At 36.9% G+C, this 26,804-nt stretch overlaps 2 protein-coding genes across 3 annotated transcripts in view; both read left to right on the top strand.

Annotated features, from left to right (window-relative positions):
* sh3gl1a (SH3-domain GRB2-like 1a) overlaps positions 1 to 15,635 on the top strand; it is a 43,369-nt gene extending 27,734 nt beyond the window's left edge. Inside the window, exons 2-10 of one of the 2 annotated variants that reach the window (XM_057335172.1) lie at positions 636 to 704; positions 933 to 1,005; positions 1,336 to 1,479; positions 4,255 to 4,388; positions 4,513 to 4,671; positions 7,258 to 7,361; positions 7,440 to 7,570; positions 12,028 to 12,078; positions 13,109 to 15,635. In XM_057335172.1, coding sequence (XP_057191155.1) covers positions 636 to 704; positions 933 to 1,005; positions 1,336 to 1,479; positions 4,255 to 4,388; positions 4,513 to 4,671; positions 7,258 to 7,361; positions 7,440 to 7,570; positions 12,028 to 12,078; positions 13,109 to 13,311 — 1,068 coding nt within the window. In that variant the 3' untranslated portion in view covers positions 13,312 to 15,635. The remainder of the gene's footprint in view (positions 1 to 635; positions 705 to 932; positions 1,006 to 1,335; positions 1,480 to 4,254; positions 4,389 to 4,512; positions 4,672 to 7,257; positions 7,362 to 7,439; positions 7,571 to 12,027; positions 12,079 to 13,108) is intronic. The other variant, XM_057335173.1, reaches the window with a different exon arrangement.
* On the top strand, positions 13,224 to 26,002 carry stap2a (signal transducing adaptor family member 2a). The gene is made up of 12 exons (XM_057335167.1): positions 13,224 to 13,345; positions 16,426 to 16,661; positions 18,655 to 18,726; positions 19,371 to 19,490; positions 20,459 to 20,515; positions 21,228 to 21,379; positions 22,556 to 22,687; positions 22,887 to 22,956; positions 23,043 to 23,145; positions 23,672 to 23,767; positions 24,886 to 25,017; positions 25,159 to 26,002. Exons 1-12 carry the CDS (start codon positions 13,333 to 13,335, stop codon positions 25,212 to 25,214), a joined length of 1,239 nt encoding a protein of 412 aa, XP_057191150.1. The 5' UTR covers positions 13,224 to 13,332; the 3' UTR covers positions 25,215 to 26,002.
* Positions 26,003 to 26,804: the final 802 nt, after the last annotated feature.

A 26,804-nucleotide genomic window follows, 5' to 3' on the forward strand; every position in this document is an offset into this window, starting at 1 on the left:
AAGTAATTGATTTCTTTCAGTGGGTCTCTGATGAGTGTCTGACATGAAATTATTTTTCTTTTGTTGCTAGACTTGACATATATATTCGATGTTGTAGCTCTTTTAGGTAGACTTTTAATAACAGAAATGTTTTGAATGGGAAAAGGAAGATGGAATGAAAAGTTGCAGGTCCAACTGGAACCTGTATAGACATCATGTATTATTGATGATGCGCCACAACTCCTACAAATTTGTGTTCTCAAAGATTCAGTTTGTGACAAAGTATTAAAAAGTCTTAAAAAATGAAGCAGGTCATTAGTTTGCTAAAGACCTGAGATTATTTGTGAACTAGTGGCTGTTTTCTTCCCCTCACATACTAAACAAGAAGTGTCATAATTCTTTATCATGCAAACTCTTTGAATGTTTCAAGAATGTGTTTTAGGTTTTATTGCTGCTGACATTATGGATGTTTTCTTGTAGGTTGATATCATTTATGTAAATATGTTATTCCAATGCCTTGTAATCTGCCCAGGGTGCACCCTGCCGGTGGCCCAAGAAGGGATAGGCCCCTGTAACCCTGCAAAATATGTTTATCAGGGTTTTGAGAATGGATGGATGGATGTTACTTAAAATACTTTTGTATGTTTGTGTTTCAGTTGATGAGTGAGAAAGTTGGGGGAGCAGAAGGAACGAAACTAAATGACGACTTCAAAGACCTCGAGAGGGTAACACATTCACTATATGGAGTGTTTTAAATACAACAGTGATTTTACTTGTTTCAGTACTGGCCTGGTGCAGTTGGGTTACTGATTTGCTGTATTGTAAGTAGGTGTGACTGGTGACCTGCCCCACATCTTTGTTTGTGAGAGCTGTGGATCCGTGTGTAATGAGCATCTGTGTTGACAGTGTGATGTCAAATCACACACCTGTTCTCTGACCTTTGTTCTTTACAGAAAGCTGACATCACTAGTAAAGCCATAGCAGACGTGCTCTGTAAGACCACAGAATATCTTCAGCCCAACCCAGGTAAAACACACGGTCTTGTGAGACAATAAAACCAGAGTAATGACGTGGTCACACTAGACGTTGTTGCATTGACTACCATTCATACCTGTACAAATTTGGCAGACCAAAAGTTCAGGTTTAGTCATCTCTGACCTACAATTCGTATCACGTGAAGTTGAGTAGTCAATACGTCACGGGTTGAGATTTTCAGAAAATCCAAGATGGAAGAAAGACTGATAATAGCAAAAACTCACAATCTGCATCGAAAATTCTCATGTGGAAAATATGGTGCCGACTCTAAAATATTGTTCTGTTTTATTTGTCTGTAACATCAATGTGTGTTACCTGTAGCATCTAGAGCGAGGCTGACCATGGTGAACAGCATGTCTAAGATGCGTGGGCAGGTGAAGAGCCCAGGGTACCCGCAGGCTGAGGGACTTCTGGGAGAATGTATGCTGAAGTACGGACGAGACCTAGGAGAGGACACCAACTTTGGTGAGAGGGAGGCTGACAAATACAAAATGCATGGCACAAGTTACAAGTTCAACTAATATCTAAAATCTGAAGCTGTACTGTGGCAATGTACAGACACGTTTGTAGATTGTTCAGGATGTACAGGTGCTGGTCATATAATTAGAATATCATCAAAAAGTTTATTTATTTCACTAATTCCATTCAAAAAGTGAAACTTATATATTATATTCATTCATTACACACAGACTGATATATTTCAAATGTTTATTTCTTTTAATTTGATGATTATAACTGACAACTAATGAAAATCCCAAATTCAGTATCTCAGAAAATTAGAATATTACTTAAGACCAATACAAAGAAAGGATTTTTAGAAATCTTGGCCAACTGAAAAGTATGAGCATGTACAGCACTCAATACTTAGTTGAGGCTCCTTTTGCCTGAATTACTGCAGCAATGCGGCGTGGCATGGAGTCGATCAGTCTGTGGCACTGCTCAGGTGTTATGAGAGCCCAGGTTGCTCTGATAGTGGCCTTCAGCTCTTCTGCATTGTTGGGTCTGGCATATCGCATCTTCCTCTTCACAATTCAATGAATGAATATAATATACAAGTTTCACTTTTTGAATGGAATTAGTGAAATAAATCAACTTTTTGATGATATTCTAATTATATGACCAGCACCTGTATAGTAGGGGTGGGAGAAAAAAATCACTCACCCCTCTTGACTTTTATTTGGATAGTTTATTTCACATATGGCTTTTCCATTTGTGTAGAGCTTGTTCTTAATAAAAATAACTGGATTAAATTAGGGTAAGTAGTAAAGTAATACATTTTGTCAGTGTTTATCCTTTTTAAGATGACAATACTGCCACACAGAGACTGTAACTATACACAACAAAAACTCACATTTTTGTAAAAATATAAGGTACGTGTATTCAAACAACAGAAAAATTAATACAAAAATCAAGAATAGTTTTGGAATCAGAACGTGACTCGCAAAATTGAAAACCGATCAGATTGTGAGAAGATTTCCACCCCTAGTATATCAGAATCAGAAAGAGCTTTATTGCCAAGTATGTTTGCACATACAAGGAATTTGTTTTGGTGACAGGAGCATCCAGTTCACAGAAACAGCAATAACAGTACACAGAGACCATAACACAATAGAATACTGTACACAGATGATTTAAATAAGGGCCTATGGGTATAAAAAATAAGAAATAAGAATAACAATACAATAAACATAAGATAAAGATATAGAGAGTAAAGCTATGTGTGTATGTAAATATGTACAAGTAAAAAATAAGAATAGACTATTGTATGTACAAGGTATTTGCTATATACAGCAGAATGAAATAAAAGTTATATAAAAAAATAGATAGTGTATTATCTGGAGGATATAATTAATATTGCACTTATTAATATTACACGTTATTAATTACACGGTGTGTACAAAACATTTAACTGTTCAACAGTTAGATGGCCTGAGGGAAGAAGCTGTTTTACAATATTTATCATTATTGTATTTTAAGGAAGTCCTAGTAGGAATGCACAAATCCTCACAGAATCTGATGTATGATCTTACAGATCGGTGGTAGCAGCTTCAAAAACACTCCAATCGGTGCACTCGAAACATGCTTGTAAGGCCCGCTCTGTCTCCATCTTTTAACAGTCCTTACCATAGGTTTGGCAGATTTTAGTTTCTGCCTGTAGGCTGGGATAAGGTGAACCAGGCAGTGATCAGACAGTCCTAAAGCTGCTCTAGGGACAGAGCGATATGCATTCTTTATTGTGGTGTAGCAATGGTCCAAAATATTTTTTTCTCTGGTAGGGCATGTGATGTGTTGTCTGTATTTTGGCAGCTCGAGTGTAAGTTTTGCCTGATCACCAAGAATAATAATAACAGAGTCCGTGTGTTGTTGCTCAGTGTCCGTGATGTGATCGGCGAGCTGTTGAAACGCCACGCTCACGTGTGCTTGCGGTGGAATGTAAACACACACGAGAATGAACGAGGAAAACTCTCGCGGCGAGTAGAAGAGCTTACAGTTAATGTAGAGTCCTTCTAGGTCGAGACAGCACATCTTCTTCATCACTGTTGTATCTGTACACCACTTTTCATTGATGTAGAAACATACCCCACCACCGCGCGATTTCCCCGTTGATTCTGCGTCGCGGTCTGCTCTGAACAGCTGGTAGCCAGGCAGATGTAGCGCGCTGTCCGGGATGAAGTTATTCAGCGACACAAAACTGCAGATTTTGAAAAATCCTTATTTATTCAGAGTAGACGTTTGTCCGTTTTATTTGCCAGAGAGCGCAGATTCGCCAGATGTATGCTAGGCAGCACAGTTTTAAAAAGCTGCGCTTTCTGAGCCTGACTAGCGCGCCGGCTCGCTTCCCACTCTTGCGTGTCCTGGAGTGCTTTAACAGCGCTTTCGACTACGATGTAAAGTAAAAAGTCTGGATAATCAAAAACCGGTAAAAGATCAGATGGTGTGCACTGCCGAATGTTCAGCAGTTCATCTCTTGTGAAACTGATTGTATGGGAAAAACATAAAACAGGACAAACTAACAAAAACACTAAAACAACTGGAGAGCTCCACACCGAGGCAGCCATCTGCGGCGCCATCTTGGTAACATATAGTATGTGTAGTGGTGTGATGTAGTTTGTGATGTGTAAATTTAACAGCAATCACGTCGAGGCTATTTTTGCAGAGACCAAGAAAAAAATTGAATAGATATTCATCTTTCATCATGTTTTTCTTATGGGATTGTTGTGTTCTTCACTTCTTCTTTAGGTGGTGCTTTGGGTGAGATGGGAGAATCCATGAGGAGACTGGCAGAAATTAAGGATTCTCTGGACATTGATGTCAAACAGAACTTTATTGACCCTTTCCAAATGATAATTGACAAAGACCTGAAAGACATACAGGTGGAAAACTGCAATCACATTTGCACCCTAAATAGTGTTTAGAAAAACACTCTGTTTTATGTGATCTATATAGTTTATTTGACAGCCACAGGCATCATTTAGAAGGTTCATTGTTGTTCCTCAGCATCAACTGAAGAAACTGGAGGGCCGTCGGTTGGATTACGACTACAAGAAGAAGCGTCAAGGCAAGATTCCCGATGAGGAACTCAGGCTAGCGGGAGAGAAATTCCATGAGTCCAAAGAGGTGGCAGAAACCAGCATGCAGAACCTTCTGGATACTGACGTAAGGCAACTTGGCAATTTAGCAATTGGGTGTCTAAAAATAAGTGCTTGTTGAAGTAAAACCAGTCTGCCGAGACCAGCAATGTAAATGATGGGGTAGGAGGAACTGTTGTGTTTTGAAGCCATAAACAAACTGCAGTCTGAAACAATGTCACAATGAAACAATCATTGTGGTTATTAGTATACAAAAGACAAAAAGACTATTTTTAGGCCCAGTGTATAGAGGTAACCAATGTGTCCCTTGGAAAAAAATTGGTATCGTATTGTGTTGCCGTAGTCAAACGGAGTACAAAACAAAGTTCAATAATCCACACATTTTATTGAAGTACAGAAACAATATGGGTCGTTCCGTGTCAACTCAACCATAGCTCCCCGGCTCAGTTTTTTGTTTTTATTTATTATTTTTACAGAAGCAAGACCAACATCAGTAGTGTTATCAAATTTTTGGTGAAAATTGTCATTTTTACCCTCCTCTACAAATTAATGCATTACACATTTACTATTCATCAGTGGCATTTACTACTACTGATGTTGGTCTTTTGTAAAAATAAAAAATTTGAGGCAGGGAAATATAAAAAATTTGGTTGATTTGACACGGAACGACCCCTATGAAAACGTGTGAGCCTTAGTGGTTGGTTGCTCGTTCGTGTGATGCTCAGTCACACTACTCATGTGGTTAATGCAAATCATTTATCTTTATCTGTCTACAGTACTAAAAATAAAAATGCACAAAATGTGATATAAAAATAATTAAACAAACATCTGTTGGCCAATGTCAATATTTGCTTCTTTCTCACTTATTTAAACTTAAATAGATCTTTGTTTTGTTCTTGTTTTCTTTATTTCTTATAATCAGATTTCATTTTGTTTGTATATTTAATGCAACAAGCTTAAACAACTCACTCACTGTTTGTTATATCGTAATTTTTCTTGCTATAGCCGATATGACGATGCTTTTTAGTTTATCAAATATCATGAGATGGTACATAAAATCTTTAATAGTCAGCCCCAGTGCCAGATCATCTGTCATTCAAAAAGTCATAAGGTCATTGGCTAAGAAAGTAATGGTAGCCTACATCTCAGCAGGACATGATGTGGCCAAAGATATAATTGTTCCTAATAAGCGTTTGAGGTTCAGTTCTTTATCCTCAAAGTGTGATTATCAGTCAAAATGATGCTTGACTCAGCGAGATGACTCCTGTTACATCCCATATTTTAAGATCCCACAGGCAGAGTTGCTGTTTTATCTCTTATTGTCTTAATTGCTGTTAAGTATTTTAATTTTGATAAGTGCGTCAGCACTTCTGCTTTTGGCTCTTTTCCACGTAATCACTTAGCAACAGATGAGGTAATTCATTTATCGGTCTGTTTCATCAATATTAAAGCACATGCTGTGAAAACATCAGGATATTTTGCTGTACTGACACTAAACTGTTTTTGGTCACCACTTACCACTTTTGGTTTAGATCACCACTTCTAGAACAAAGTACCATGGTATTGCCATGTGATTTGGACATGTACTGTAGCAATAGCATGGTACTTTTTCGCCATATAAAAACTAGACATTATTCTGCACATTTAGTACTATACATTTTATAATGAATAAGATTATTAATGGGATAGTTCACCCAAAAAATCACCCTCTTGTCATTTCAAACCAGTATGATTTAGTTTTTTCTGCAGAACGCAAAAGATGTTTTGAAGAAAGTTGGTAAACGAACAGCGGCGGCACCCATTCACTTCCATTGTAGTAAGTCAATGGGTGCCGGTTAACAACATTTTTCAAAATATCTTCTTTTGTGTTCTGCAGAAGAAAGAAAAGCATACAGGTTTGAAATGACAAGAGGGTGAGTAAATGACGACAGATTTTCATTTTTGGGTGAACTATTACTTTAAATATATAATATTCGAAATGATTAAATAAAACACATTTCTGGTCAGCATGGGAATGTTCAAAATTGAGTTTCATGAAATGCATTGCAATCATGTTTTGGATGTAAAGCAGTCTTTACATGTTCAGTCATCTCTTCACTTAGACCAGTGGTCACCAACCCTGCTCCTGGAGATCGACCGTCCTGAAGATTTCAGCTCTAACCCCAATCAAACACACCTGAACTATCTAATCAAGGTGTTCCGGTCTGCTTGATAATTACAGACAGGTGTGCTGAAGCAGGGTTGGAGCAGTCTGCAGGACGGTCGATCTCCAGGAACAGGGTTGGTGACCACTGACTTAGACTGTTCCCCCAAGGCATCTTACTGCAGTCTTAAGTTAAACATGCTGGGATGCTTGTGATAAGGAATGCTGGGAATGAAAACAAAAATAATCTCTGGACTTTTGGTTGCGCCGGTTCACAAAACATAGTGTCGTCTTTAAATGCATGCTGGTCAACGTGCATACACAAATGAGGAGATCTTTGGTATTCTCTTTAATGAGATTATTTTAAGATATCTCCATATGATGTGTCCTGAAGCATGTTATGTTGAAAAATAATTCACATTTTTCACATCATATCAGTTGACATCTAACCATTACGCCACACAAAATGGAATGTCTTATACATTGTTTTCCATACTGTGTATTGTGTAGGTGGAGCAGGTGAGTCAGCTGGCGGCTCTGGTCGAATCTCAGCTGCAGTTTCACAAACAGTCGATGGAGGTCCTGCAGGATCTGGCCGAGAAAATGAGAGAGAGGTGCCTCCTTCTATCCTTACCAGATGCTTTATTGTCAGTCTGTGTGTTGTTTGGTTCAAGTGTCTTTGTGTTCTGCAGAGTAAACCAGGCCCAGTCACAGCCCCGCCCGAAACGGATGCCAGCATCCAGACCCAGTTTTGATTATTCTGAACCTGAAGATTCCAATGGAGGGTGGAACCCTCCTGCTACCCCGCCCTCCTACTCCTCAGGTGAGCCCACCTGCTCAGATCAGAATGCCAGCTTTCAAAATTATGAATCATCTTCAACAGCTGAGCCCATGGAACTGTAGTTTTTTTTTCTGTAAATCTTTAGCCTTTGTTGTCAATTTACAGGAATGTTCTGTTGTTCAATACTACTACATAATTTATCATAGGCGTAATTTGCGGGTGGATTGGTGGGACATGTCCCCACCACTTTTTGCCAAAGTCTATTTTGTCCCCACCACTTATTGGAAGAAATAAAAAATTCGGAGTGTCTATTTACCGTGCAAGTAGCCCGCTTTGTAAGCAGAGGCTATTTATACTAACTCCGCCCATCAGTTTCAGATTGGAATAGACAAAATGTAAGAAAGTCACACGAAAATCGACTGGTCCAGTGGCGTAGAGCGTAAAGCATGTGTTACCTACTTCATGTCATCGTGGGTTCGGGACTACTGTTTGCTGAACTTTTTACCTATCACATATCAGATTGTAAAGGTATTTATTTTTAAGAAAATGATGAAAATATTTGAAAATGGCTCTTCAAGTCATACATGTACCAAACATTTTGCGCTTAATTGCACTTTGGTGCTATATATTCGTCCTTATTGTTCTCGACATGCGGTTGCTATCATCTGTTGCAAGATTAATTACATTTTGATACTTGATAGAAAACTCCAATAAATGGAAAAAGTCACAATTTTGTAGTTTCGTGAGTTCAAAACAAAATTTAGAAAGTTCATTATATATTTGTAGCTTATCTGGCAATACCCGTAGTAATAAGTGAAAATAAGATTTTTTAAAAGATATTATTTTTCCATCTGTTTCCCTGTATACTTGAATGTTTGTCCTTATTAGCAGGGGGTTCCCAAACCTCTCAATCCTTGACCAACCGAAAGGTAATCTGTGTCAAACAGCAAATTTTTAACATGGGGAAAACACACATTCGTTTATTTTATCACGAATTAATGTTTAATTACGTACGACAACAGCTATCCTTATATATAATAAAGCACAACATGCTTTAAATGATCTATTGATGAAAACATGATATAGTTCATAAACAAATTGAAGCAGATCTGATATGTATGGAAGCCCGTTTCCGCCACGTGATAAAAAAAATCAGGCTCTAAAAATAATTATGAGATAAAAAGTCAAAATTATGAGATAAAAAGTCAAAATTATGAGATAAAAAGTCAAAATTATGAGATAAAAAGTCAAAATTATTACTTAACGTGCACATGCGCAGTGCAGCCAGGACACCGCACGCTGGTGACATCCGCTGGTTAGAATGGTGTAAATGCAACTCAGTGGTTTTACAAACCAATTGCGATTGGTTGTATATATATTTTAGTTATTTGTTTTCAGTATTTTTTTTAAGCTTCCAGTGCAGACATCCAAATGCATCAGCAGACACATAATAATAAAACAGAGTACAAAATATATAAAAATATAAATAAAATACAACTGTAAATAGACAGTTGTACAGAAGTAATATACTGTATGTAAAATAGATTGGAAATTTGCGAATATTCTAGGGCTGTCAACGTTAACGCGTTAACGCATGTGATTAATTTTTTCAAATTAACGCGTGAGAAAATATTTATCGCAATTAACGCAGCATCCGTTTGTTTTGACATCCTTTGTCTAGCGTTACATTATGTAATCACGCTCTTATTCGTGTACAGGCTTTTAAACCACTTAAGCGCGATTTGAAACAGTTGCTTTGAGGCGTTCAATGGAGATAGACCGCTTCTAAACTGTGGGACGCGGCAAAATGCAACGAGAGGTCCAGTCTGGTGTGTACAGTAATGGCTGCGTCGGTGAATCTCTGTCAGACAGCGCATCCGTGTTAAGTTCTCTTTCGTGCTTGAATGGATAAAACCACACAAGATTAAGTCAGAAAGCCCGTTTTGTCTAGCATTTTCTTAAGCACAGACTTCAAAGTGTAAAATAAAATCTTAAATGAATGCAAAGAGTTGTGAAAATGGGAGTGCGGTGACGGTCAGATCTGCGTACTGAGACAGCTCTTAAAGGGGCCACGTTCTTAAACGTGCTGCTGTGACTCCTGTCACTAATGTTAATCAAAGAACAAAATAAAAGAAGAAATCAAAAGTGATTTTATAGCTTTAATGAGAATTCTTCTGCATTTAATTTATAATTTAGCATTAAGACTGTAAAGTATCCTTCAATTTCCTACATGAGCTCTCAATTATACTGTTGAATGGCTATAATTAATGTTAAAATAATCAATTTAATAGAGACATCAGTTACAATACTAATATCAAAATGTTAGCTTTCATAAAATGATGCTGTTAAAGAAATATGTTGTTTCTACATCAATTTGAAGATTAAATGTGAAATTATTAAAATGTAAAAGTATATTTTTAAATATAATTGTTATGTGCGATTAATCGTGATTAATCACAGAAAAAATGTGTGATTAATCCGATTAATTTTTTTAATCGATTGACAGCACTAGAATATTCAAATTTATTAAAAGCAATATGTCCAGATGCTCTAGTACTCCTTCTGAAGCACCGGCCAGAGGGCAACAGTTCAAAGATGCTGTGTCCAGGGTGTATCAAGTCTGTAATGATTGCACTTTACAAGAGTGGGAAAGAAAGCACCAATGATCTTTTCAGCAATCTGGACTATCCGTTCTTGTCCACTTGTGATCAACTGAGTAGCCGAGGCAAACCTGACAGGGATTAAAGCACACAGAACAACCTTTGTTGGGCCATATGTGGGTCTCCCACTTCAGGTCCTTTGAGATGGTAGAGCCCAGGAAACTGAAGGACTCCACAGCCAAACAATTACAAAATATTGTGTGTTTTGGGCCACATTCAATGTACAATGTATATGGAATCCTTTCAACAAAAAATCTATGAGCTACTGAAAAGTATTTCACTGGTTCCTATCTACCAGATAACATGCCTGCTGAAGCCAACCAACTACCAGTAAAAACCCAGAGAGGTTTCTATTGTGAAACATACAGTAGTAGTAATATCATAGATTTGTGAAGCCATCTCTTAAATGCATAATTTTTGATGTATGATTTTGGAGGGAAAACAATTCACTGCTGTTTAAAAGTTCTTAAACACTTGAATGTTTGACTGAAATGTTTCTCATGGTCTTAAAATCTTTTAATCTGAAGATGTATGTTTAAATGTTTGAAATGACTTTAGTAGACAAAAATATAATCGTGGCAACATATTAATTTATTTTATTAGACGACAAAAATTGAGGACCAAATAAAAAAAGCAGCCAAGAAATGAATAGATGAAATTTCTGCCAATACTATTGAAAAATCTTCCTACAAGGGGAAATTTCAAGAAGCTGCTCGATCATGCCAAGAGTACAATTTTGGAAAGGGTGGCTACTTTGAATATGCTACATATATTCTTTAGTCCTGCATATAGTTTTGATTTATTCTGGATGCTTTTAGACATAATTCCTAGATAAAGTTATGATGAGTAGCCTACTATAATTCTAAAATGTGGCCTGTCAATTTGTAGTATTTTAGTAATTTTTCTGTTTGATGAGGCTTCTAAAATGGGACTTCGGATCAGTTCAAAACAAATGAATCAGGTTGCTTGTTTCAGCCTAATTAAATAAAATAAAAAATGTACAGTTATTTATATTTACGCCGTATTAAGCAACGGATGTCGCAAGCGTGCAGTGTCTTGCCTGCACTGCGCGTGTTAAATCATAATTTCAATTTTTTATGTCATAATTACGATTTTCAATCTCATAATTTCGTTTTTTTCATCTCATAATTATGATTTTCAATCTCATAATTGATTTTTTTATCTCATAATTTTGATTTTCAATCTCATAATTATGACTTTCAATCTCATAATTATGACTTTTTATCTCATAATTTCGATTTTTTTTATCTCATAATTTTGACTTTTTATCTCATAATTATGACTTTTTATCTCATAATTTTGACTTTTTATCTCATAATTTTGACTTTTTAACTCATAATTATGACTTTTTATCTCATAATTATGACTTATTAGAGTCTGATTTTTTTATCACATGGCGGAAACGGGCTTCCATAGATATGTGATGTGAAAATTTAGAATAGTTCGTTCAGTGGATTCGAACCTGCTTCACGGCAGTGTCAATATAATTTGTCATGCGTCTTTCGCACTAACGTTACACCACTGAAGCCGTTGTTAAAGCAACGCAGTTTTTATACTGTTTTATAGAGGAGTCACGTACATTTTTCACGCTTGTTACGCCCATGAATATTCCCAACGAGTTATTACAGAAACAGATTTTATTCTGTAGTCTCTGGTTTCCACGGAGACAAGAAAGAAAGACACAATCGATTGACCAACAATCTGTGTCTAAGGTTGTATCTTTAATACACACATGCACAGTAGGATGTGTTTCATGATGTCTTTGCTATTGCGTGCGGTCAAACCTGGCAAAACCGACTGTTGTTTCTTTTTCTTCAGCGGCCCCCTCTTCCCAGTTTAACAGGACGTCTACACGCAAAAAACGTAATTGTGAGTCACACACAAACATGCGTTCAGCACAGTGTTGGGGGGGGGGGGCTTTTTATTATTTTTCCTGTGCCGATTCCTTTCTAAAAACACTATTCAACATGAGTGCTGTCACTAACCTGCTAAATGAGCTCTGGTGAAACACAATCGTAATAAACTCAAAATGAGCTATTGAGCTCTCACAGGGCTCATGATGAGCACGTAAATGATCTATAAGCATGACACTTTTGGCTAACCTTCATAAGCTACATCAAATCAATATGCCACATGTCAGCGTAGCTCATTTGGTTCAAAAGTGGGTCATTTGAATCAAAGATTGTCCCTTTTTGGGACAATTGCTGCATATTTTCGGAGTTTCACACTACTGTTTTACTGTATTGTAAGGTATGTGCACTACTCAACACCAGTGCAATGTGGATGCAATGTGCAGCAATTTGTTATGCAGCTAAGAATTAACATAGAACTTATTCTATTTGATTAATTATCTTAATATTTTTGAAGAATTTGTGGGTTTTAGCATTGGCAGAGTTGTTTTTAAGCTTTAGGCAAGAAATCTGTTCTTTCATTTTATTAAACCAACAACATTTTCAAAACCATTTCTTACTACTTTATAATAAGAAAAAAGCAAACATCTTAAGAGTTTCAGGCTCTATTTTGTAGCCTATCTGGAAAGTTTCTAATCATTTTTATGTGCCGTACTGTGCAAAAGTCTTTTAAGACAAAAAGGTTTTAAGACGGTTATTTATGTCTTTTGCGGTAGTGAGTCAGTAGGAAATAATAGTTTACATTTCCCAACTTTCTTTTGCCATTATTTTTAATAATCCAGTGAGATTTTTGTTTGCACAATGAGATCTGGTCTCACAAGTCTATTATTACATGAAAAAGATAAAAACTAAGACAGACTAAATCCAGATGAAAAGAAACCTTCTGGAGACTAATAACAATCATACAAGAGTTCGGTTTTAATTTTTTTATCATTTTCATTTTAAATAGTTTTCTCTTCCCTCCTCTTTCTCCTTCTCTACCCTTTCAGTCTCCATAGCGACGGATCAGCCGTGTTGTAAGGCGCTGTACGACTTTGAGCCGGAGAACGACGGGGAGCTGGGTTTCATGGAGGGCGACATCATCACGCTAACAAATCAGATCGATGAGAACTGGTACGAGGGAACCATACGCGGTCAGGCAGGATTGTTCCCCTGTAACTATGTAGAGGTGATGGTTCCTTTCAGACAGTAATCAGACACAGACGATGTGAAGATGAGAGCATCAGGTACAAACGCATGTGTGCTAAACAGGGAAAAACATGTGACTTCTTTTCCACTACCAGCACTTTTTCTTTGTTAAAGATGGATATACGTGTCTGTGTCATGTTTAACTTAAGGTTTAGATCCAGCTTTGATGTTGATCGCAGTAAAATAAAGAATTACTGAAAAGCATGCCAAAAATAAATCTGTTTGGCTTATGGTTAGTGGGTTCCTTTTAGGGTCAAATGGATTTTCTGTTCATACCAAAAAATAGTTTCTGTTGATAATCACTGCCCTGTGGTGGCTAAATTTCACTACAACAATTCTTAATGCTTGCTGGCTTTTTTCAATCATAGCTCAGCTCCTTGATTGGTGCAAAGCTAGCTGTGTGTGACCTTGTGACAGAAACTGTGTTGGAATATAACTGTTTTGAACATATCAGGTTAAGATGAATTTGTTTGAATCATATGAATAGCTAACTTTAACCATCAAGTTGTTCGGCCAGGTTTGTTACAGGGATTTTGAATGCTTTCCGTTAAATCTATACTTTAGGAAATACTTATTTTTTATATAGAAAACAGTCATGTATTTGTATTCCTGTTATTTATCGTCAGTACACATATCAACTGTTGTCTCTTCTCTATTTTAATGAAAAAAAGGAACATCCACTGTAGTTCTCGGATTTTGAGGAACGGTTTATTTACCGTGACAACAGGGACATACTGTATAAAACTTAAACCTCATGACGTTACGGTATGTTAGTCTTTACGGTGGGATGTTAGGAAAGGGAAACTAAGTCATTCACTGCTTCAATGCTCATTCTGTTTTTCTTGGTACAGGTTTATTGTTTGTCCTCTTGAATCAGATAGGCTTCATATATTTACCTTCTTCAAAGAGGGAATTTAGAAGTTACTAACCACTGAACGTGACACAGTTCTGTTTCTCACTCTTATAAACATAAAGACACACGCGAGGCGGTGGAACTGTATTACAACCAATGTGTTTTAACCTCACTGTACAGATCATTGTGTGTTATTCACAGCTGAAGCTTTTCTGCGTAAATTGTTCATACTTTAAACAATATTCTTATGTACAGTAAATAGTCAAACTAATGTAAGAAAGTATTTATGAATGATTTACACAGAAATTACTTCAACTGTTGTTTTGCGGATTAATGTAATTGTTGCTCCTAAATAAATGTTTACATTCTCATAGCTTTGTAAGTAATGTCAGTTTAAATTATGTCCATCTCTTATGTCAAATTAATGGTATTTCTTTGTTACGGTCTTTAATGCTTTAACAGATAGCTAACGTTATCCCTCCCATGAAATTCAATAACTCCACTTAAGATGAAAGTGAGGTCTTTGCAGTAGTTGTTGATTATATATTTGAATAACACGCCAAAGGGAGAAACTGGATCAGTTTTCAGGCTTTTCAGGGCAGATCCAGGTGGACCAGATCACGTTTCAGAGTTCTTCTCAAATCATTTTGGAATAGTGACAAAATAAGACCTTTCAAATAGAAAATCTAGGATCGAGTTCAAGTTTTTGAAGTGTACTGTAAAAGCATCAGAAGTGATTCTGTACAGATGGCGTCATACAGGGCGCTTTAGTTCAGGGTGTATTTGCTGTCATAGAGCGTGTTTACTGTGGCACGTTTAGAAAGATCGCTCCCACCGTTCCTATAAAACAAATACAGATATCAGATTAAAAAAAGATATTCCTCCAACATCTATCTCTATTTATTTTTCTGTCCTTATTCACACCTTAACTTGTCAACAGATCTGATTTCTTTACTTCAAATGAAATCAATGCAGTGCGATCTGATTTCTTACAGCATAAACAGCTTAAACAACTCAAGATATTGTTTTTTTAAGGGCCATTGGTCTCAGATTGGATTTGTTAGAGGTTTAGCTGGTCATGACCTGAGAAACCATATTTACATTGTGCTGTATTTCCCTATGCTTCTTGGAAGTACTGTATTCTCAACATGTTTGTATGTTTAAGTGCCTTATTGTTGATGCATTAGATCAGTCACACTACATTTAATAGTAATAATATTTTTATATGGGTGGAACGTGTTGGGTCTACAAAGAAAAAAAGAGTCTCTGCATATTCTGTGATTGTCTGTCATGTCCCTGTTGAACATTATCAGACCTCGAACTGAAATCAGGTTTTATTATAGTCTAATGTTTCAGAAAGTATTGAATGAATTTTCTTGGAATCAGTATATTCTGTTAAGACATTAGATGTATTTCTCTTGTGCAGGTTTAAGAGAACTGTATATTGTTATCTGAAATAAATGTGGAGAAATATGTTCCTCTTGTCTGCTGTTGCTAATGTTTGCTTAGTTTTTTATTTTAAATGTGTGCTGTAACTTCATTAAAAGGGTAGTTCACATAAAAATGGTTTGATTTACGTACCCTCATGTCATAGACCTGTATGACTTTATTTCTACTGCAAAACACAAAAGATATTTTGAAGAGCGTTGGTAACCAAACATCATTGGCCTTCATCGACTTTCTTTGCTGAGACATTTCTCAAAATGTTTTCTTTTGTGTTCCACAAAATAAAGAGTCATATACAGTTTTAAAGGACATGAGGGTAAACAGATTATGACATCATTTTCTTTTTTGGGAGGCCTGTCCCTTCAAAATCAGGAATATTATAGAAATATTTCTGTAAAATCACATTATTAAAATATTTATGTTATAGTATATTACATACTGTAATATATTACATTACCATAGCAAATAATAATAATATTTCATCAAAATTGTGCTGTTAATAATCATCATTGTGCTAATAATGTGAATGATTATTGCTATTATTTTTATTATAGACTATTATAAAAACAAAATAGTACTAATGTAATAGGCTATAAAAAGTAATAATAATATCTAGTGTTGATTTGTTGTTATAGGCCCAAACGAAATAACTGTAATTGAACAGACATGGAGTAAAATTCACTGAATGAAATCCTTTTCGTACAAAACGCATTTACTCATTATATATATCATGAATATGCATAACGTAATCGCAGTGCGTGTGCCATATTAGATCTCCCGTGTCTGTGTCTGTCTATTGTGCATCTGAATGCGTGTCAGTGACGGGATTAATCACGCGTATCCAGTCCCATCCATCTCTCACCCCGAGAAGGCGTGTCATCATCCCGGCTGTACCATCATCCGCAGCTCTTTGTCCCCGCCGCCGTCTATCGGTACCGGCTGCTGCTGGAGTCATGGCGGCGGCGTCCGCGAGTCCGCGCACCGGCAGCCCGAGAGCGCAGCAGTCGCCGAACTACTACGAGGGATATCTGGAGAAAAGAGGACCGAAAGAGAAGGTAAGTGGGTCCGGTTGTGAATTGTGTCTGTCAGATGTTTAAAACATTACGCGCAGCGGGCACAAGGTTCTTGCGCGTATTGTTTGGTTATGGGCGAGGTTTTGCATTGATCAGCTGTTTTATCTATAACATAAGCAAGCCAAGCGGCTAAACTCATGTGGGATATAAGACTAGAATCGCAACAATCAGGGGATTAACTTGAAACGTGCCATGCGTAATGCCAGTCATTTGACGTGAAACATGTGGCATGCGTTATGGCAATAATTTAACTGGAGACATGTGCCGTGCGTTACGCCAGTGATATAACTTGAAACATTTGCCACACCAATTATTTATAATGTAGCATGTGTCATGCGTAACGCCTTCTGACAGCCGCGTGAAAGCAGATAACTTGAAAAATATTGAGTTTTTATTTTGCCCGCTTGAATTTGTGGGGTGCTTTAAATTCTGGGCACACCTTAATGTGGACCACATGCAAAGTGTATGAAATGATACTGTACATCTCACAAGCGTTTTGTCATCTGCCGCACATTTCCCCCACACAGACATGTGTGCAGCATGTCTATTTCCTGCATCTATACTGGATCACATTACACGTGTAATTGCATTTGCTGTTATCTGCTGCAGGCAGAGTTTAATGTTGTCCATGGTCATTTAATAACATGGACTCTGAACCCGACGATAGTAGAAAAGGGTTTGGTTTAGATAGCTGTATAATATTTTCGTTTTGTCCTAAAATAATACGGGGTTAACAAAGAGCACCGCATACACAAATAGGTCGCAAAATGTGAATTCAGAATAAGGGGTTCAGGTGCACAGCGTGTGCAGGGGGTGGGTCTCAGATTTGAGACAGCTGTGCTCCGGGTCGCTAGCGGTGCCCTGGGGAGCCATGAGCTGCCATAGCGATCAGGACTGAGACAGACAGAAGAGAGAATTAGAGACAGAATTAATATGTGAAGAGATGACTGCCGTTTAGCCTAGTGCACACACCAGAACCCATGTGCTAGAGTTCGTCTGACTAGACATTTAACTGGCCTGTATTCCGACATCTATGTCTTATCGATAATACAAAAAAATGTTGAAGTATAACAGGGCGTTTTTAGTATTCCAGTATTAAAGTGGACCGGTCACACACTTTGTTCTGTAGACCTCAGATATTGTTAACCTTTGTTAAAGAGTTCATCCAAAAATGAAAATTCTTTGAATCACCCTCATGTCATTCCAAACCTGTATGACTTTCTTCTGCAGAACACAAAAGAATATATTTTGAAGGCTGTAACCAAACAACGTTGAACCTCATCGACTTCCATTTCTCAAAATATCTTCTCATGTTTCACAGAGGAAAGAATCATATACAGGTTTTGCAAGACATGGGTGGGTGAATAAATGGCAACATCATTTTTATTTTGGGGTGAATTGTCTTAAATTGAAAGCGAGGCATTCAAGTTTTATTTGTCACATAAACAACTGTACATACGTTACAATAGTATAATATTTACATTTAATATGTAGTGAAATGCTTGGTACGCTCTTCCCACAATATGCAATGCATAAGTTTAGCAATGACAAAATAAGAATAAAAAAATCATAAAATGAAATTTAAGAGGAAGAGTAAGAGAATGTGTAATCAGAAGGAAGAATAAAATAAGAATAAGAATGATTAAAATATGTATACATGAAAATATGTGAATATGAATATTAAATGGTGCATTAGTAGCAACAATCTTGTTTTGAAGGAGGTACTTGAGCCGTATCAAAGGACCAGAATTTGGCATTCGACTCTGTTGACTTGGGACTAGTAAACAACCACCATGAGCACCCTAGAAACCACATAGCAACGCACTAGAAACCTCTCCAGTTTTGCGTGGTCAAGCACCTTTCACATTTTCAAAAGCAGGGATGTGTCGATGTTCAAAGGTTGAATGCGTGTTTGTGTATTGAGTTATAACATCGAGCTCATGTTTACCAGATTTGTTTTATTTTGTTTCTTCAGGTAGCTCGCCGTCTGTGGACCTGCTTATGTGGAAATACATTATGCTTCTTCAACAACGCTAAAGACCCACAAGTAAGGGACATCTTACAGATCAAGTCTTACTGGCGTCAACAAGCCGCCATCAATCTGTGAAGCATTAGGAGAGATCTAGGAGGATATTTTTCTTGAACACAAATCCCAAAGTCGGTCACAATCTTATCCGCTCAATGAACAAAGTCATGAGACAGCAGATGGTGGACAGTCAGGCCAGTGTTATCAGGGTTCACTCACTGTAATTGTGCCTTCGGTATTGATGTTCGTTCGGGGCGTCATAATGAACTACAGCTCTGAGAGAGAGACAAATGTGGTTGAATGCGACATGCAAAGTTTCACATGCATTGTCTTATTTGCATAGTGGCTGTTTGTTTATTTACGTGGAATATCATATTTTCATATCACAGAATGCGTTTACTAACAACCCTGTTTCCTAACCATGAGGTGTTTATTCCCTCACTCTGTGTTTTTAACATATACCCTAAATGAAAATTCACCTTCATGTCTTTTTGAAGCTGTATTATTTTTTATACAAAATGACATGTGCTGAACAAAAAGGTTCAAATGGTTTGATACAAGTTATTGACTTCAAATGCCATAGGTTCTCGCGTGTTATATGAACGATTGTGACATGGCACGTTTGAAAAATGGGAAAGTTCTTTGAATGTGTGTTTTGTGTCTAGTATGTAGAGAAGCTGGATCTCAGTGGATTTGTGTCTCTGGTTGATGATCCAAGTCGTGACAGAAACTTGGAAGCAGCTCGACTGAACCTGCGCATGAAAGACGGAGAAATCAAACTCACCGTGAGTGTCCAATATCTGTCTGTACGCGCCCATCACGTTCTGTAAACACACCTCAATTCCCTCACATTACTCATTTCGATCACACACCCAGGATCCATTTTAGAGACGTTTAATGTATAATGAAAAATCATAAGAATTTCGATCACACACCCAGGATCCATTTTAGAGACGTTTAATGTATAATGAAAAATCATACGAATTTTTTCAAAGGAAGATATGGACATTTTTAGGTTAATTTAAACCAGTGCTTGGATTTGCCCATATATTTTGCCCATCCATTGAATGAAACAATGCAACATTTTAATAATTTAAAGATAATATAGTTTGGGCAATGGCTCACCACACTAAACATTAACCTTAAAAGTAAGTGGGATTAATATTAAATATTAATGTTCAAAACGGTTGTTTTTATAAATCTAAATGTTTATACATTTATAAATGTTGTTTCAGTTTCAGTTTGACGAGCCATGATTTGAGGACCCGTTTATACTCAACACAAATAACACTTCCAGTAAAAACCAGATTAGACTGAAGTTAGATTACAGTATGAAACGCATTAAACGCAACGGTGTGTATTTACTGGACTCTGAGCGAAGGTTTGATAAAGACAATAAAAGATGATATCTTTCCCAAACATTTACTTTCATTTTATCTCGACTGTACCTTATCTAAACTCCACACAAGCAACAAAGCCCATTTTTGTCCTAAAAATATATATATATATTACCATTAAACACTATTTCACATTTTATGTGTTTATTTGTGCTCTTGAATTATTTTAGAACTTGAATTGCAGCTCTTCGAATGTAATTTTTTTTTTAGAAATCTACTATCTATATACAGTATTTGCACAGAAATATGTACTGACTGCGGATTACTGTAATGTAATGCAGTAGTACGAACAAATACACAGAGATTTTCACATTATAATGTACTAATCTTTCTCTTTCTTTCTTTGTTACTCGCAGGCTCCCAATCTAGAAGCCCGTGAGCTTTGGAAGGGTTTTCTCTACTCTGTAGTCGATGTAAGATTTTCTGAAGTGACATAAATTGCTTAGATCTTGTCGATTCTGAGCCGTATTTCAGATATCGAGCTGTGTTTTATTAGGTAGCTTGTCATGCGACATAGTGAATGTGGTCAGAAACATTCCTTTTGCATGTAATTGTGAAGAATGCTTTTGTTCTATAAATCAGATTTGAGGCCTTTGCAAAGAAAGTCCTTTAGGTTGAGGAAAACATTTTTAATGCTCAACTGATATAGCCTACAGTAAGTTTTTTTTAATGTTCTATTTTTTCTAATATCTGTATTAACATAACGTAAAATATATTTATTTACTCAAAATTCACAACAATATTTTGAAATAGAAAAAGTGCACTTTTTATGATCATCTCAAAATGATCAAATATTAAACTATTATCTCTAGACCTTTGTTACGATCAGTTTTATGATTACAATTTCTATAGGTGTTATACTGGGACATGCTGTTGTGTAAAATGACAAAATCAGTCAATCAATTTCCTATCAATCATCTGGTGGTACTAAAAAGTTTGTTTGTATCAACACAATGTCGTGCTTTGATCGACAGCTGACTCCACCAAAACACCACCACCAAAACACGTCTCTCGGGCTTCAGAGATCAAAGTTGGTCACTGGCAAGAAAGTTTGTTTCTTAATCAGCGGTGTGTTTATATTTAACCCTGTAATCGCATTAACACATGTTTTGCGGTTCATTGCAGCTGGCTGTGCCCACCACCCTGACCCTCCTGCCCGGGCAGATACACATGCTGAAGGAGGTTGTGGAGAAGGAGAAAATGCGTCGGAGGGCTCGCGCTGCGGCCAGAGCTCCCTCGTCCCCCCTCTCTCTGCCGCTGGTGGGGGAAATACCTGCGTGAGTCTCTGTTTATCTGAGCGTGTGTGTGTGGGAGAGAGGCCCGGAGCTGGGCGGAGGTTTCACAGATGACATTCTTGAGTACTTGTTGTTTATACATTTATGAGCCATGTGTGTATGTTAAAGCAACAGCACTGCCTCTGTTGCTCATATTTGAGGTTTAGCATTTGCACAAACACAAGTGTTCAACTTTGGCACACGCTTACACTGCACTATAAAAGAAGTTTCAAGTTTTATTTGTCACGTACATAAACATACACAGTGTGATATGTAGTATACTAGAATGCCTAAAACACATTTTCCACAGTATGAAATCAAATTAAATGCGTAAAACATTGAAAGAATTATATATACATTAATGTACATGTGAATATATAGGAAGAAATGTATACTGGAGACCATTCCAAATTTTCATTTAATCAGCATTTCATTCCAGAGCCATTCCAGTACAGTGTCTGTTGAATTTCTACATGACAAAGTCATCCAACAGCAATGTGAAAGACTGACAAAATCATGACAAGACACCTGAAAACTGTATTAAAAATCCAGGTTATCACATTAAAAAATATTGTTTGAATTTTTCCTAAATACAAACATTACTGTTGCATCGCTTGAAAGTAAATATGAACTTGTTCTCTTTGCAGTATTTGAGGTCTGAAGAAATACAGTTTCTCCCGTTTTCATTTCCTGCAAATAAATGTGAATTGAAACAATATTTTTATTTGAAGTTTGGGAGAAATATTGTTAGTAGTTCACAGAATAAAACAAAAATGATCAATTTACCTAAACGCATATCTATAAACAATAAAATCAGAAAAACTGAAAATGATTTTGAAATGGTCACTTAATTTTTTCTGCGGCACAATATGTACATGCATATACATGTGAAAATGAATATTAAATATTCAGTGGTGTATAATGACGAATTTATCAACAACAACAACATAAAAAAACACATCAAAATGACATGCTGTTCAAAGGTCTCAATCCCAAGTGCTTGTTATAGAAACAATAGGTTAAGAGACCTTTGTGTTTGACCAGGATTCCTGTTTTACAGTTGTTATTGTTGATAATATTGGCACAGATGCTTTTTTCAGATTTCTCTACATGTCTAGTCAAGACAAATTATTTTTTGTTAGGCCAACAAGCATGTTTGATCACATATTTTTATTGCAGGTGTTTCAGGCCTGTGTCTCGCACTGAAGCTGAAGTATTATTGGAAAGACATCCAGACTGCGGAAACATGCTTCTCAGACCGGGAAGGGATGGAACGTCACTCGCCGTCACCACACGACAAGACCTGAATGGGTAAAAAACAAAAAAACTCTCACTGTTAGTTTGATAATACAGTAGGTATTAGTGAGCAGCGTATTGGTGCTGCTGGCAAAACCAAAGATGCACATAGTAATATGAAAGTGTGAAAGCGTTGGGTAAAAGTGTTGCATTCAAAGGTCGGTTAACAAAAAACAAAACTTTGAATATTTATGATATTTTCTTTGTGAAACAGGTCTGTGTTCAGACACTACAGAGTGACGCAGAAGCAGCAGGGCGGTTATGTCATCGATGTAGAAAACCCAGTACGTGAAAATAACTTGTTTCAGAAAAAAACAAATGAATGCAGAACAGTCAGAAACGACAAGTCTCTCTATTTCTTTTTCTTTAGATCCCTTGCCCCACACTTCATGATGTCATCAATGCTCTGGTGGAGAAAACCGCCGGCACTCTTCAGCCTTTCATATTAGAGGAGCCATATGAAGAAAACATCAGTATGTTACACACACATGTTCCTTGTGACCTTAAAAACCTTTTGATATGAAGGTGTATTTGTTTTTGAAATGAGTTTTACTAAAATGGGCCAACAAAATGTGTTTGAAATAAATACTAAAGGAAAGCAGCCAATAAGAGACGTTAATTTAGAGTGAGTTTTTATAAAGCTGCTTGATAAAATGCATTCCAGACTTCATTAAAGATGCTAAAATAAAACATAGGTTGGTTTAATTACGTTTGTGTTAGTCTCTAGTTTTGATGAGTTTACTAATTACTGTTATTCTGAAATGTGAAAAAAGTATTAATAAAGAAAGAGAAAATCATTCCTAAACCTTTAACCGCTAGTGTATATGCGTCTCCTGTATATTCTTACAGGATCTAAATATGCTCATACAAGAGGGATAGACTTTATAGACTAGCGTTGATCTGTTTTGACAATTTCACAACTCGTGTTAATAATTTACTTTTGGCAAGATAACTTTTTTGTTTTCTAAATTTAGTGACTGAACTTATTCTTCTTTTTAGCGTTTGTATCATCCAACGATGAGAGCGGAGAAAGAACTCTTCACTGCGCTCCCGTGGGGCCAATCTCCAGAGCTCCTGCCCTGCCTCCTAAACAAGGTGTCACATAAACAAGTACCTCATGTCCAAAAGTTAGGGATATTTCACCCCAAAATTGCTATTCTTTCATCATTTACTCACCCTCATGTCATTCCAAACCTGTGTGACTTTCTTTGTTCTGCAGAACACAAAAGACAATATTTTGAAGAATGTTGGTAACCAAACAGCATTGGCCCCCATTGACTTCCATTGTATGGACACAAAACCACTGAGACATTTCTCAAAATATCTTCTTTTGTGTTTCACAGAAGAACGGAAGTCATACAGAGATGTTGAATGGGTTAATAAATGATGAACCATTTTTTTAGATCACAATTATGCACTTAGACCTCAGGAAGGTCCAAAAGAATCGCCCCCGGTATGTGCGTACTGTACAATGCTAATATTAAAAGCATTCAACACTTTAATATCACTCAAATATATCAGTTTCCTGCAAAGGTCACAATTGTTCATGGCATCTGGGGTGAACTTAAACAAAACAACTGCTTTGCACATTATAAAATTGTCCCATGATTTATGATTGAAGCATGTGATCGATCGTTCTGCTCCTTCAATGACTTGTGTTGTGCAAAAGTATGAAACAAGTCTGAATCTGTGTGTCTGAGAAGCAGATGTGTTGGAACAGGAGAAGCTTAAGAAAACAAAGGTTTGTTTTTAACACCGTGGGTAGGATGACACAAACTTGAGATATAGTATAAACTAATGCATTTGTACCAAGTAGATATTTCGTTGTTTTTTTAAAGAGACTGACACAAATGTCTTTGCCCAAGGGCACAATGGAGATGATTCGTGGGTCACCCTGCGTGTGTGATTTGAACTAATAACCTTAAATTAATAGTTCACCTTTCAAATGAAAAATCGGTTGGTAACAGAAAACCGTTGGTCCCCATTGACTTCTATTGTACGGACACAAACCAATGCAAGTCAATGGGGACCAACGCTTTACTGTTACCAACAATTTTCAAATGATCTTCTTTTGTGTAAAAGTCACACAGGTTTGAAATGACTTGATTTTGATGATTTTCATTTTGAAGGTAAACTATCCCTTTAATGATTGACAGATCTACATTTTTACTCTAAATTCTCCAGACTGAATGTGTACGTGTGTATGTGTTCAGTAGGTACAGACAAATGGATGCTGCGAACGCAGACGAGATCTCCCAGTTCCTCCCCTCGGTCCTTTTCCCCATCCGGCTCTCCGTCCAACTCAATGAGAAGGCTGGTTCTGTCTCCCTCACCACTCTCGCAGTGTAAGTCTCTCACCCGCAAAAGCAGGGACCAAAAAACGTCTTATTTTATATATAAGAAAATTGCACACTTTTACTTTTTTTTGGCAATTGCACACATCACATAAGCAATAAGAGTTTATATGCGTGTTTGTTTGCCATCAGCCCTCACAGAAGAGCTCAAACAGAAGCTGGAGAAAAGACGGACCAGTCAAGAATGAGTTCTTCCATGACTCCTCTCCCGCCCTCAGCCGCCTCATTCTGCCAGTGCCTTCCAATAAAGACTTCCGACCCATCACATGGACAGGGATTCCCCACAATAAACCATTTTTCCTCTTTGTGTCTATATTACTGCCACTTTGTTTGACCTTATCAAGAGCACAACCACAAGATAACCGAGCCCCTACTGCTGTCCTGCTTCATGATGCCACATGTTCCTTTGAGTTTTTGGAAGATTGAAAGGACAAATCTGAGCCAATATTCTCTCTATCTCTCTCTGTTTCTTTCCTCTCCTTCTCTCTGTTAAATCAATAATACTCAGACGTCTACCAGAATGAGTCGAGATTAAATTGTGACCTGCACACTTTCAAGATGATAAGCACATCGAATGAGTGTTAAAATGAAGGACTGTATCAAATGGTAAATGGGACAACTGGGCTGTTCGCTCACATATAATGTGAAGTTCAGGTTAAAAACTGTTATATTTTGACATTTGAATGATGCATTTGGACTGTTGCAGTACATGTCTTTGGATTTTTTTGATGGGGTGTTAATGTTATCGTTTGAATATAGGGGACGGTTCAGCCTTTTGAAGGTCAGTATTTCTCAGATTCGTGAGTGTTGATGGGTTGATAGATGGTTGCTTAGCGTTCCTGTGGCTGTCTTTCATGAACATGCATGGTGCTACTGTGACTTCTCTGTAGATATCCGTTTTCATGTGATATTCAAATGATTTCTTGTTATTTCTAATTGTGATATTTATGGGAATTAAAGGGAATGTTTGGTAACAACACCAAATTGTGAGTTTGTATTTTTCTTCAACACTTCACTGCAGTCCCTTAGGAAATAAACCCGTGTTTTATTATAGTTAAAATATCAAAACAAAACTTTATTGTAGTAACCACATTTTTTAAATAATGATTATTTATATCAATAGTTTTACTGTAAAAATCATGGGGAAACAATGATTACTTTGGTGGGTCAATGCTGGGGGTTATTAGGGTTTTACTAATACCATCTCACATAAAAATGGTTGTATACGTTTGTATTTACCGCAGTAAACCATAATATATATTTTTTTTTTTACAGTAAACTAGTTGCTGTAGTAAAACCATTTAAAACCGGTTGCTTGATTGTTTAATGGAGTGGTACAGTGCTTGTTTACTATGAAAATCACAGAGAAAATATGTCAAACACCACATTCACAACAATTACTAAATCCGTATTGTTATAGGCTGCTGAATCAGTGACACGCAGGCGCATACTTTGCCTGACGGTTCGGTAATAGCTGACACCGATCGCAAGGGGGAGTCAGGGCTCAAACACAGAACGAGAACGTGAGTAACGAGATTTTAAGATTTATTTCATTTTCAGATTCTTGATGAAATAAAGTAGCCGAGCATTATTTCAACCCTGTTATCTGAAGTGAAAAATATATTTTGTATGCACTTTTCCCATTACATTTTAAAAAGGTATTAAGTTATGGAACTAGATTCAGATAGTTAGAACTTCTTCAAAATATCAATATCAATAGAAATAAGTCGTCCCGAGCAGTACTAGCTGTATGGGTTTGACATAATTTGTGAAGGCCA

The sequence above is a fragment of the Triplophysa rosa genome, linkage group LG5 (genome assembly GCF_024868665.1).
Source record: "Triplophysa rosa linkage group LG5, Trosa_1v2, whole genome shotgun sequence".
Lineage (NCBI taxonomy): Eukaryota > Metazoa > Chordata > Actinopteri > Cypriniformes > Nemacheilidae > Triplophysa > Triplophysa rosa.

Excerpts from the sequence above, each read along its gene's own strand:
- stap2a (XM_057335167.1), top strand. Across the intron at positions 19,491-20,458 it reads ACGGAGAAATCAAACTCACC|GCTCCCAATCTAGAAGCCCG; the intron begins GTGAGTGTCCAA and ends TGTTACTCGCAG. Across the intron at positions 23,768-24,885 it reads TGCCCTGCCTCCTAAACAAG|TAGGTACAGACAAATGGATG; the intron begins GTGTCACATAAA and ends GTATGTGTTCAG.